Source organism: Calidris pugnax, unplaced genomic scaffold (genome assembly GCF_001431845.1).
Source record: "Calidris pugnax isolate Ruff unplaced genomic scaffold, ASM143184v1 scaffold357, whole genome shotgun sequence".
NCBI lineage: Eukaryota > Metazoa > Chordata > Aves > Charadriiformes > Scolopacidae > Calidris > Calidris pugnax.
This window is the reverse complement of record NW_015091719.1, coordinates 355,290-367,120: the sequence shown is the minus strand read 5'-3', so window position 1 is coordinate 367,120 and position 11,831 is coordinate 355,290. Positions and strand designations below refer to the sequence as shown.

The following is an 11,831-nucleotide window of genomic DNA, read 5'->3' as shown; positions in this document are numbered from 1 at the left end:
TTCCCCTCCCCAAAACAGGCTTAAAATAACTGTTTGGGGTTTTATTGATGTCCAAATGGGAGCCCTTCTGGAGCAGTTTGAAGGATGAGATGTGCTTGGTGTTGATAGCCCTTTCTGGGGGACTTGGCAGAGCTGCTATAATCCTGAGGAGCCCTTCAGCTTTGGAGACAAACGTGTTCAAGGGTAGTCAGAAGGCGTAATGCATGTCTTCAAGGTTATGTGTTAAAAGCAAGGACAAGAGGACAAAAAAATGGACAGGACCTGACTCTCCATGCCTGTTAATCACACAGCGTGCAATCCCTAAGTCTCTATTTCAATTTTTGCCTATTTATTTGCTTAGTCTCCCTTTGCATCAAGTTGTAAAATCTCTCAAAATCGCTTCCACGCACTGAAGCCACCTTGAGTGTGATGGCTTTTTATTTACTGTTACTGGTTCATCTCACAGGCTTGATCCTGTTCTGTAAAGGGTAGGTCGTGAGCTCTATCTGTGCCTGAGGATGATATTGAATCAGAATTAGATTGGATTAGAGCATCTAACTAGCCTACTAGAGCAGGTAACCAGCAGGGCTGAGCATAGTTGTCCCACTCAAGGCGTAATATTATTAAATCCTGTAAAAGAAAGCAGTCTTTCTCAATCTCTACATGTGTGTAGCAGTATATGTAATGCTGCAAATTGTCATAGCAACTATGAAATAGGAACGTTGCAGGAAAAGAAGCAAGGCTGTAATGAGATGAGGAAAAAAACCACACAGTGACACCACCAAAGAGTGGTGCTGGATGGAGTTAAATCCAGCTGGCAGCCGGTCACAAGTGGTGTTCCCCAGGGCTCGGTGTTGGGACCATTTCTGTTTAATATCTTCATTGATGATCTTGATAATGACATAGAGCTTATCATCAGTGAGTTCATCCCAGGGCTCGGTGTTGGGACCATTTCTGTTCAACATCTTCATTGATGATCTTGAAAATGACATAGAGCTTATCAGCAGTGAGTTTGCAGGTGACACCAAGTTAAGCAGGAGTGTTGATCTGCATGAGGCTAGGGAGGCTTCAGAGAGACTTAGGTTGGATCAATGGGCCAACATTAATGGGATGAGCTTCAACAAGACCAAGTGCCAGGTCCTGCACTTGGGCCACACCAACCCCATACATCAGTACAGGCTTGGGGAAGGGTGGCTGGAGCTGCCTGGTGGAAAAGGACTTGGGGGTTCTAATTGACAAGCGGTTGAATATGAGCCAGCCATGTGCCCAGGTGGCCAAGAAAGCCAATGGCATCCTGGCTTGTATCAGAAATAGTGTGACCAGCAGAAGTAGGGAGGTGATTGTCCCCCTGTACTCAGCACTGGGGAGGCCACACCTGGAGTGTTGTTTCCAGTTTTGGGCACCTCAATCCAAGAGAGATATCAAGGTGCTGGAGGGGGTGCAGAGGAGGGCAACGAAGCTGGTGAAGGGCCTGGAAAACAAATCGTACTAAGAACGATTGAAGGAGCTGGGACTGTTAAGTGTGAGGAAGAGGAGGCTGAGCGGAGACCTCATCACTCTCTACAACTTCTTGAAAGGACATTGTAGAGAGGTTGGTGCTGGTCTCTTCACACAAGCAATTCGTGATAGAACAAGGGGGAATAGATTCAAGCTGCAACAGGGTAGGTTTAGACTGGACATGAGGAAATAATTCTTCCCAGAAAGAGTGGTCAGACACTGGAATAGGCTGCCCAGGGAGGTGGTTGAGTCCCCATCCCTGAATGTGTCTAAGAGTCGTTTAGATGTGGGGTTGGGGGATATGGTGTAGGGGAGAACTTTGTAGAGTGGGGTTGATGGTTGGACTCGATGATCCCAAGGGTCTTTTCCAACCTAAATGATTCCATGATTCTAACTTCAGAGCCCCCAGAGTGCTTTCTGGCAATTTACAGCTTGGAGGGAAGATAAGGCTTCACCTCCTAACCAATGTACCTACTCTTCTTTTTATTCTCATGAAGTAGAAATGGAGTCTAGAACAAGGGCTTAAGAAGACTCTTTTGCCGTAGAACGACTTCTGGTTTGAATCCTGCTTTTATTGCTCAAAATAAAGCCTCATCTCCTTATTTAGAGTGCAGCTTAGAAATGTGGTTTTTTTCTGCTCAAGTTATAAGGAAATGTTTAAAATCCTGCCAAATTATGCATTGCCTCATTTTAATATTCTAGGGCCCCCTAGCTCCGCATGTTTGCTTGACTCCTCTCTTCTTACACTTAGAAAAACGTATTGGTTTTGCGTATAGCTGAGGTTAACCTGTTTACTTGGGGTGAACTAACTGGTTTTGAGACCTTCTTGGAAGGATTTGTGCTGAGCATGCAAACTGTCCCTCTGCTCACTCCTGAGCCAGCCGTGGAAGCTGGCATCAGTGGGGTTACCTTTGTGTGTGTGGTTTTTCTTTTCCCCCCTCGCCCCGAACTGTCTCGGTGTTTTTATTTAACTGCCAAAGGGAACACTATTTCTGTTATTCCAGGACGTGGCACAGTTTGCACTCCAAGCTGTGTCTGTCTCCTGGATTTGTATATGGGCTGAACTTGGGCTATTTTGATGCCTGGTTTTTCTGGACTGTCCTCTGAGGACAAAAATATCTCACACTTTCACATGCCAACCATGTAAATGCAGAGTGTAGGACTGCGTGGGGCCTACTGTTTGTTTTTTTTTTGGGTGGATGAGCAAGTGTAAGGAGATGGAAGGGAAAACATTTGACTCTGACTTGGCCCAGCTCTCTTTACTTAATTTGGAAGCCCATTTGATTAAAGGAGTGCTAAATTGTGTGTGTTTAAAAACATTTCTGAAGTATCTGTGCTGCCACTGTGAACTATCTGTGTTTCTTCTTTCACAGAAGATGAGATTGGGCTGCGCTGGGCCATCTAACAGGGGATGGAGAAGCAGGGATTTGTGTGCTGGAGGGCTCCTGCAGGCACAAGGAGCCCAGCAGGTATTCACCACTGGGCAGTTGAAGCCAACAGCCATGGAGCAGACAAGAGGAGACCGAAAAATGGGTCGAGTGACAAGGAAATGTGTGCTCGGGCCAGTCCTCAGGGTCTCCTCTAGATACTTGGGGCTTGACAGGTCAACCCATTGTGCTGAGCCCTGGGCAAACACAGGGGAGGGAAACCCTGCCCTGCAGCCTCTGGAAAATAAAGAAACAAGAGACAAAGGTTGGGAGGGGAAAGTGGGGCCCTGAGAGGAAAAGGGACTCGCACAAACGCTGCTGCTTGTCTTTTTTTCCTTCCCTCTTTCTAAAAATCACCAGACTTAAAATGATGGCTGGTGTATTCAGGTCAGCAGTTACCTGTTCCCCCACTGCAACCTGCTCAGGGATCGTGTGGAGACTGCAGGGCTAAATACATTATATAAGCAGCCCCCCTTTTTCTTTTGTCTTATTACAGACAGAACTTTTCTGGGGGCGGAGGGGTGCAGAGAGAAATGGAGATCAGTGGGGCCTTGTAGACCAAATTGACCAAAAAATTGTCTGAAGCACTTTTTCTTCTAAAAGCCTGCAGTCTGGAGCAGGGCTGACTCCTGGGTCGAGGCTTGGTCAGGCCTGCCTTGCTTATTAAATACAATTAGGCTTATAATTAAGCCAAACTACTTAGCTGGTGGTGAACATAATGCTGCCGGTTGACTTGCCTAAAGCATGTTTTCTCTAGCCATGAGGTTTTACAGAGTTTGAAGCATCTGGGGAAAATAAAGGGTAAACCTCAATGGGCTTTGGTGATGACGGGGATAAGAAAACGTACAGCCTGGTGGCACTGTCAACATGAGCAGCTCTATGCTTCTGTCACCTCCAGTGGCACTCTGGGCTACTCTGACAGAAAGTCAATAGGGGATAACAGGTTTTTTGTGGCAAAAATGTGATGGGGGAAACTGCACGGAAAGCGAGGAAGCCTGCTTCCTTCACTAAGCAGCAGTGGCAGCAAGGCTCCAGCACCTCTCTATCCAAAGTCTCAAGGCTGATTGGAAAAATGACAGTTGATTTACAGGAGGCCATTGTGAAGTGATTAAGGTGGGGGAGAAGAAAACGTACAGCCTGGTGGCACTGTCAACATGAGCAGCTCTATGCTTCTGTCACCTCCAGTGGCACTCTGGGCTACTCTGACAGAAAGTCAATAGGGGATAACAGGTTTTTTGTGGCAAAAATGTGATGGGGGAAACTGCACGGAAAGCGAGGAAGCCTGCTTCCTTCACTAAGCAGCAGTGGCAGCAAGGCTCCAGCACCTCTCTATCCAAAGTCTCAAGGCTGATTGGAAAAATGACAGTTGATTTACAGGAGGCCATTGTCAAGTGATTTAAGGTGGGGGAGACATTATTCTAGGCTGAATTTTGCTGTAGCGTGCTCCAAAGGCCATCTGTCTGTCTGTCAAGCTGCAGTTCCTGCCTGGGCTGGAGGCTGCCCTCTGTTTTTTGGGGTAAGGAGGAGAACAGCAGCCTCTTCTCTGCAAGTGGTGGTCCTTCTGGCCAGGGAAGCATGAAAGGATGGGGAAGGAGAGCTTTGGTAACTTGCATCTGATTACAGTGTAGTGTTGAGGGAGCTCTTTGTTGACAGATGGATAGCCAGAGCTGAGAAGCCCCTACCTACTCAAGCTCACTTGACTGGACGTGGTAATGAAGTTTATTTCAGCATTAATGTGTGCAATTTTCTTTTTTTCTTTTTTTTTCCTTAGAAAAGGAATGAGCAATCACCCACCCCAGCTGCCTGATGTTGCATGCATAAAGGGGAAATGCTGTGCCTGGGTGCTGCTCTGCCTCTGCTAAGATCAGGAGGATTTAAGCTCAAAGTTAACACGGTCTACTCAGTTTCTTGAAAACTGCAGCCTCTTTTTTTCAGTTTTCTAGCACAAGGGCTTCTGGGATATTTCCACTGACAATGCTTTTTCCCCAAAGGAGACAAGGTACGAGTAATGCATGAGATCTTTCCCTACCTGCTCGTTAAGGATGGAGGGAGGCACTGGAGGGAGTTGCAAGCTTTTGAGTCTCAGTTGTGATCATTTCGATGCTGTCCCTATTTTCCTGCTATAACATAAGCAGGATGACACACTAATGCTCACCAGGGGTGGAGAGAAAGGGGCAAAGATGAATCTGTGAATGCTTGGGAGATGGATGAGAGAGAACATGCTAGGAATGCCCAGGAGGAAGCTAATAATTGTGGCGTTTGGGTGGAATTTGAAGAATACAGCCTGGGGCCACATGCTGAATGAGGGGATAAAAAGGAATATTCAGCAACTACCCAATCGCTGAGTGAGGCTGGGGCCCTGTGGGAAGAAACTAAGATGTGATCATGGAGTAAAAAACTGTATCACAATGCAGCCACGTAAAGTCAGGGAGGGGGGGAGAAGAGGGAATTAGAAGTTACACTAACATTTTCTTACATTTTGGGTTTGCAACCTTAATGTTCTTTAACTGAGCGTTGCAGCTGTAATATAAAATACGTAGCTCTCCTTTGGTTGTTTCTGTCAGAAGCAGAAGGGGAGATGCTAAAGATCTTGTCTTAGATTAATATTTAACCACGGACTTAATCTTTAAGTTCCATTTGTGACGTGAGATTAAATTTTAAAGCTTTTTGATTGTTTAAAGCTCCTTGGTGGCAGTGGGAAACGTCTTGTAGCTGATTAAAACCTCGTACAAATGGTAGCAGTGCTAAGACTGGGCTTTGACCGTGTCTGGACCAGGGCTGCTGGGGCACGTTAAGAAATTACAGGTCAAGATCCTTCAGGCCAAGTAAACGGTAAACAAATTCATAAAAGAGGAGGAAACGCAGCAGGAAAACATAAATGCAAAAACTTCTGTGTAGATCTCCTGTTCAATGTCTGGAACAAAACGTACATCTGTATGCAAATGCTGGGGTTTGAGTACTTTAGGAAGTGTGACGCACTCAGCACTTCTTAATCAACCCTAGAGCAAACGAACATAATGGGCACGCTCTCTCATGAGCGCTGCGGCTGCCCTTAGAAAATGCCAGGCACCTCTGGATGTTTTTTTCTTTTGGCTGGCTGCTGGATTTTAGTGACCCTAAAAGAACGCAGCTGAGCGTCCTGTCTCTATCCTGATCCAAAGCTGACTGAAGCCGTGGAATAAAATACTTCCTTGAGCTTTAGACAACACCTCTGTTAAAATCACAGGGCCTTGAGGATGGTGTGTGTAGCAGCTGTTCTTCCAGATGTCTAAACAGCAGCTGTTTACCTCCAGCTCAGAAAAAGCTATGTGCCGTGCAGCGTTTCTGTACAGTACACAGGATGTGACTGAACAGCATTGAAAAATCAGTATTATAGACTCGACTGTCACTTACTGATTTGTCCACCTCTTTCTGGGATGGAGTCTGTCTTCCATGTGACTTGGCAAAACAGACAGCCATCCCCCCTTCCCAGCCAAATAAGGTGGTGTCCCCTGAAATATTTTTGCCCAAAATACCAATAATTCTTTCTCATAAACCCCTTCAGCTCTTTACTTCAGTGCCTTCAAGTCGGGCAGGCTGTTATATGGCATTTTTGTCACGTGGCTTTTAAAATACTTTTAATTTAGAGTGTTTTGTGGTACGCAGCCAGGATAACCTCACTACATATGGTCGTGTAAGAGTAGCCTTGGTAACAACTAACTCAGCTGTACCTTGCAAACCAAGATAGTCCAGGACCAAAGGAAAGCGTGCTCCTATTTTCTAACTACTGGCACTGATTGCAACTCACAAGGCTGTGAACAGTAAACATCAAGATAAATTTTTTTTTTATGGATCTGCCAGCACTGTCAACCCCAACCATTTAAAAGTAATGACATTAAACCTTTAAGGCTGTGTATGTTTAGGTCAGAATTTAGTACTTTTTATCTTCCTTATGGCTTAGAAGCATTTGTGATTCACCTTTTTTTCTGTTTATAATTTTTTATTTTTAATAAGGGATGCTGAGATTCTCAGGTGATAACATGAATCCAGTTGCCGGGGGCAATAAAGAAAAGCACAAACTGTCCAGAAAACTTGGTACACTGAGAGGTGTGGAATACAGTAAATGAAACTACCCAGCCTGTTGCTTAACTCAAGCTCTATAGATGCAGTTGTTGATGAACTTTAGTATATTCAGACTTGTGTTTACGAAGGACTGGATTAGCCTAGCTATAAATGTCATGCTGTGCAGAGCTATAGAGTGATTATAGCTAAGTGAGCCAGGCAGCATCAACGTCACATTGGAGTCCCTTACCAGCATCACTACCTCATTTGGAAACAGAACTGTGTATTTTATTTTTTTTTGTCACGCGGTGAGGAGACGTGTATCGTGTTTATACGGGTTTGCTATTCAGTGCTGGCAATGCTATAGAAAATGCTAAAGAGCCCTGTCTCTATTAAAATTAAACTGAGTTAAGCCAAACAGTTGAGGCACAAGTATTTTCCAACTGTACTTAATTCCTTTGGTGTTAACCTAACTCAAGTAACAGCAGCCACGATTCAGACACTCAGTAGGAATGACAGATTCTGCATGAACTTTCTTGGGAAGAGGTCAAATGTTAGTTTTGTGGTTTGGGTTTTTTTTTGTTGTTGGGGTTTTTTTCTCTCCTTTTTTCTTTTAAACAAAGCAATTTAAATAACTGTTCATTACTTTGTGAACTTCTCTTAACTGAGCCACCGTGCCACTGTAAGGCACGATTAGTGCTGTTCCAAACTAAGCCCTGCACGGGGTTAGCCGGGGACCTAACCCAAACCTTCCTCAAATTTACGGCTGCTGGAGGCTGTGCTGGGTCTGTGTTCTTGGACACAGCCCCCAGACTGTCTCCGTTGTGCCCTCGGTGATGTTCTTCTTGAATCCTCTCAGCTCACCCTTCTTTCAGAAGCCAAGGAGCGAGGCAAAGGACGCCGTCTGGCTGGAAACTTAAAACTCTTTGAGGCAGGTGGCTGGAGGCTTGGCTAGAGGAGACCCACCATGGAGGTGACCCAGGAGAGCTGCTCTAGTTCTGAGGCTGGAAGGACATTTGAAAGCCTGGGGGCTTTGACGTGGCAAAGAGTTTGGAAAGAGGATGCTGAGCAAAAGAAACCGAAGGCTTCAAGACGGCTACGGCTGATGGTGGAGGAGAAGACCACGGGTAAGAAGCCAGCAAAGGCTGGCTGTGCTCACCAGCTGCTGGGGCAGCAGGGTGGATATTGTCAGGTTTGATTAGGTCGGCAGCAGCAGGCACCAAATACTGCCTGAGGGGTTTAGTACTTTTTATCTTCCTTATGGCTTAGAAGCATTTGTGATTCACCTTTTTTTCTGTTTATAATTTTTTATTTTTAATAAGGGATGCTGAGATTCTCAGGTGATAACATGAATCCAGTTGCCGGGGGCAATAAAGAAAAGCACAAACTGTCCAGAAAACTTGGTACACTGAGAGGTGTGGAATACAGTAAATGAAACTACCCAGCCTGTTGCTTAACTCAAGCTCTATAGATGCAGTTGTTGATGAACTTTAGTATATTCAGACTTGTGTTTACGAAGGACTGGATTAGCCTAGCTATAAATGTCATGCTGTGCAGAGCTATAGAGTGATTATAGCTAAGTGAGCCAGGCAGCATCAACGTCACATTGGAGTCCCTTACCAGCATCACTACCTCATTTGGAAACAGAACTGTGTATTTTATTTTTTTTTGTCACGCGGTGAGGAGACGTGTATCGTGTTTATACGGGTTTGCTATTCAGTGCTGGCAATGCTATAGAAAATGCTAAAGAGCCCTGTCTCTATTAAAATTAAACTGAGTTAAGCCAAACAGTTGAGGCACAAGTATTTTCCAACTGTACTTAATTCCTTTGGTGTTAACCTAACTCAAGTAACAGCAGCCACGATTCAGACACTCAGTAGGAATGACAGATTCTGCATGAACTTTCTTGGGAAGAGGTCAAATGTTAGTTTTGTGGTTTGGGTTTTTTTTTGTTGTTGGGGTTTTTTTCTCTCCTTTTTTCTTTTAAACAAAGCAATTTAAATAACTGTTCATTACTTTGTGAACTTCTCTTAACTGAGCCACCGTGCCACTGTAAGGCACGATTAGTGCTGTTCCAAACTAAGCCCTGCACGGGGTTAGCCGGGGACCTAACCCAAACCTTCCTCAAATTTACGGCTGCTGGAGGCTATGCTGGGTCTGTGTTCTTGGACACAGCCCCCAGACTGTCTCCGTTGTGCCCTCGGTGATGTTCTTCTTGAATCCTCTCAGCTCACCCTTCTTTCAGAAGCCAAGGAGCGAGGCAAAGGACGCCGTCTGGCTGGAAACTTAAAACTCTTTGAGGCAGGTGGCTGGAGGCTTGGCTAGAGGAGACCCACCATGGAGGTGACCCAGGAGAGCTGCTCTAGTTCTGAGGCTGGAAGGACATTTGAAAGCCTGGGGGCTTTGACGTGGCAAAGAGTTTGGAAAGAGGATGCTGAGCAAAAGAAACCGAAGGCTTCAAGACGGCTACGGCTGATGGTGGAGGAGAAGACCACGGGTAAGAAGCCAGCAAAGGCTGGCTGTGCTCACCAGCTGCTGGGGCAGCAGGGTGGATATTGTCAGGTTTGATTAGGTCGGCAGCAGCAGGCACCAAATACTGCCTGAGGGGTTTTTTTTTGGTGTCCCCCCCCTTTCCAATGTATTATTATTTTAGTGCACTTGAGCAAGCCCCATCCAGCTCAGAACCGGGAACAAGAGCTGCCCCAAACTGGGTTGTCCATGCCCAGGGTTTTGTGCTGCTGGACCTGGAGGCAGCGAATGGGGAAAATCCTGAGGGATACACTCAAGAAAGATGCTCACAGTTTGGCTTCCCAACTCTGCAGCGCAGCAGCGGTAACCCTTTCTTAATATAGAAGCCTTGGTACCTTGGTGATTATTCCTGGGTTGAGGCAGGTGGCTGGAGGCTTGGCTAGAGGAGACCCACCATGGAGGTGACCCAGGAGAGCTGCTCTAGTTCTGAGGCTGGAAGGACATTTGAAAGCCTGGGGGCTTTGACGTGGCAAAGAGTTTGGAAAGAGGATGCTGAGCAAAAGAAACCGAAGGCTTCAAGACGGCTACGGCTGATGGTGGAGGAGAAGACCACGGGTAAGAAGCCAGCAAAGGCTGGCTGTGCTCACCAGCTGCTGGGGCAGCAGGGTGGATATTGTCAGGTTTGATTAGGTCGGCAGCAGCAGGCACCAAATACTGCCTGAGGGGTTTTTTTTTGGTGTCCCCCCCCTTTCCAATGTATTATTATTTTAGTGCACTTGAGCAAGCCCCATCCAGCTCAGAACCGGGAACAAGAGCTGCCCCAAACTGGGTTGTCCATGCCCAGGGTTTTGTGCTGCTGGACCTGGAGGCAGCGAATGGGGAAAATCCTGAGGGATACACTCAAGAAAGACGCTCATGGTTTGGCTTCCCAATTCTGCAGTGCAGCAGCAGCAACGCTTTCTTAATATAGGGGCCTCGGTATCTTGGTGATTATCCCTGGAGAAAAGGGGCTTGGTGTTCTTGAGTGGGAATAATATTAATATTGGCCTAAACGCCTGCTAAGGCGAGTGACTGCGGGGCTAATTTACGGCTGCTGGAGGCTGTGCTGGGTCTGTGTTCTTGGACACAGCCCCCAGACTGTCTCCGTTGTGCCCTCGGTGATGTTCTTCTTGAATCCTCTCAGCTCACCCTTCTTTCAGAAGCCAAGGAGCGAGGCAAAGGACGCCGTCTGGCTGGAAACTTAAAACTCTTTGAGGCAGGTGGCTGGAGGCTTGGCTAGAGGAGACCCACCATGGAGGTGACCCAGGAGAGCTGCTCTAGTTCTGAGGCTGGAAGGACATTTGAAAGCCTGGGGGCTTTGACGTGGCAAAGAGTTTGGAAAGAGGATGCTGAGCAAAAGAAACCGAAGGCTTCAAGACGGCTACGGCTGATGGTGGAGGAGAAGACCACGGGTAAGAAGCCAGCAAAGGCTGGCTGTGCTCACCAGCTGCTGGGGCAGCAGGGTGGATATTGTCAGGTTTGATTAGGTCGGCAGCAGCAGGCACCAAATACTGCCTGAGGGGTTTTTTTTTGGTGTCCCCCCCCTTTCCAATGTATTATTATTTTAGTGCACTTGAGCAAGCCCCATCCAGCTCAGAACCGGGAACAAGAGCTGCCCCAAACTGGGTTGTCCATGCCCAGGGTTTTGTGCTGCTGGACATGGAGGCAGCCAACGGGGAAAATCCTGAGGGATACACTCAAGAAAGATGCTCACAGTTTGGCTTCCCAACTCTGCAGCGCAGCAGCGGTAACCCTTTCTTAATATAGAAGCCTTGGTACCTTGGTGATTATTCCTGGGGAAAAGGGGCTTGGTGTTCTTGAGTGGGAATAATATTAATATTGGCCTAAGGGCTTGCTGAATCCCGCCCCCTCCCCTCAGCCCCGCCGCCATGGCCTGCCCCGCCAGCCCGGGCCGCCCAGGCCTCACACCAGGCCCCACACCAGGCCCAGCCCCGGCGGAACCGGTGACACCGCTTTTAGTCCCCGCTTTGTCCTCTCTGGCGGTACGTGGAAGGAGTGGGGGGGGAAGTAATGTCTTTATTTTTTTAATTATTATTATTATTTTACCCCCTTCAGGGGTGTTTTCACCCGGGCACCCCCTCGCCCCCGCCAGGCCCCCCGCGCCCCTCTCTCTACTCACGCCTGAGACATGGCGCCGAGGGGCCCGCTCCTCCGCCCGCGGGGCTGGCTCCCTCTCCAAACGGCGCCCCGACACCGAGCCCCGGGCCGCCGAGGAGCCGGTCCTGCCCGTCCTGCCCAGCCCCGGCGGCTTCTCCGTGGCCCGGGCAACCGGGCGTCCTGCGCCGGCCCCGCCGTTACCGCGGAGACGGGGCGCGGAGGGTGGTGGTGAGGGAAGGTGATACCCCCCCCCCCCCCCCC

The 11,831-nt window shown here is 47.7% G+C and overlaps 1 protein-coding gene across 1 annotated transcript in view; it reads right to left on the bottom strand.

Annotated features, from left to right (window-relative positions):
* The window catches only part of IQCA1 (IQ motif containing with AAA domain 1), a gene marked incomplete at its 3' end in the record, with an annotated part of 138,928 nt that extends 127,206 nt beyond the window's left edge, over positions 1–11,722 (bottom strand). Inside the window, exon 1 of the mRNA XM_014961996.1 lies at positions 11,593–11,722. Within this exon, the coding sequence (XP_014817482.1) occupies positions 11,593–11,603 (11 nt within the window). The remainder of the gene's footprint in view (positions 1–11,592) is intronic.
* Positions 11,723–11,831: the final 109 nt, after the last annotated feature.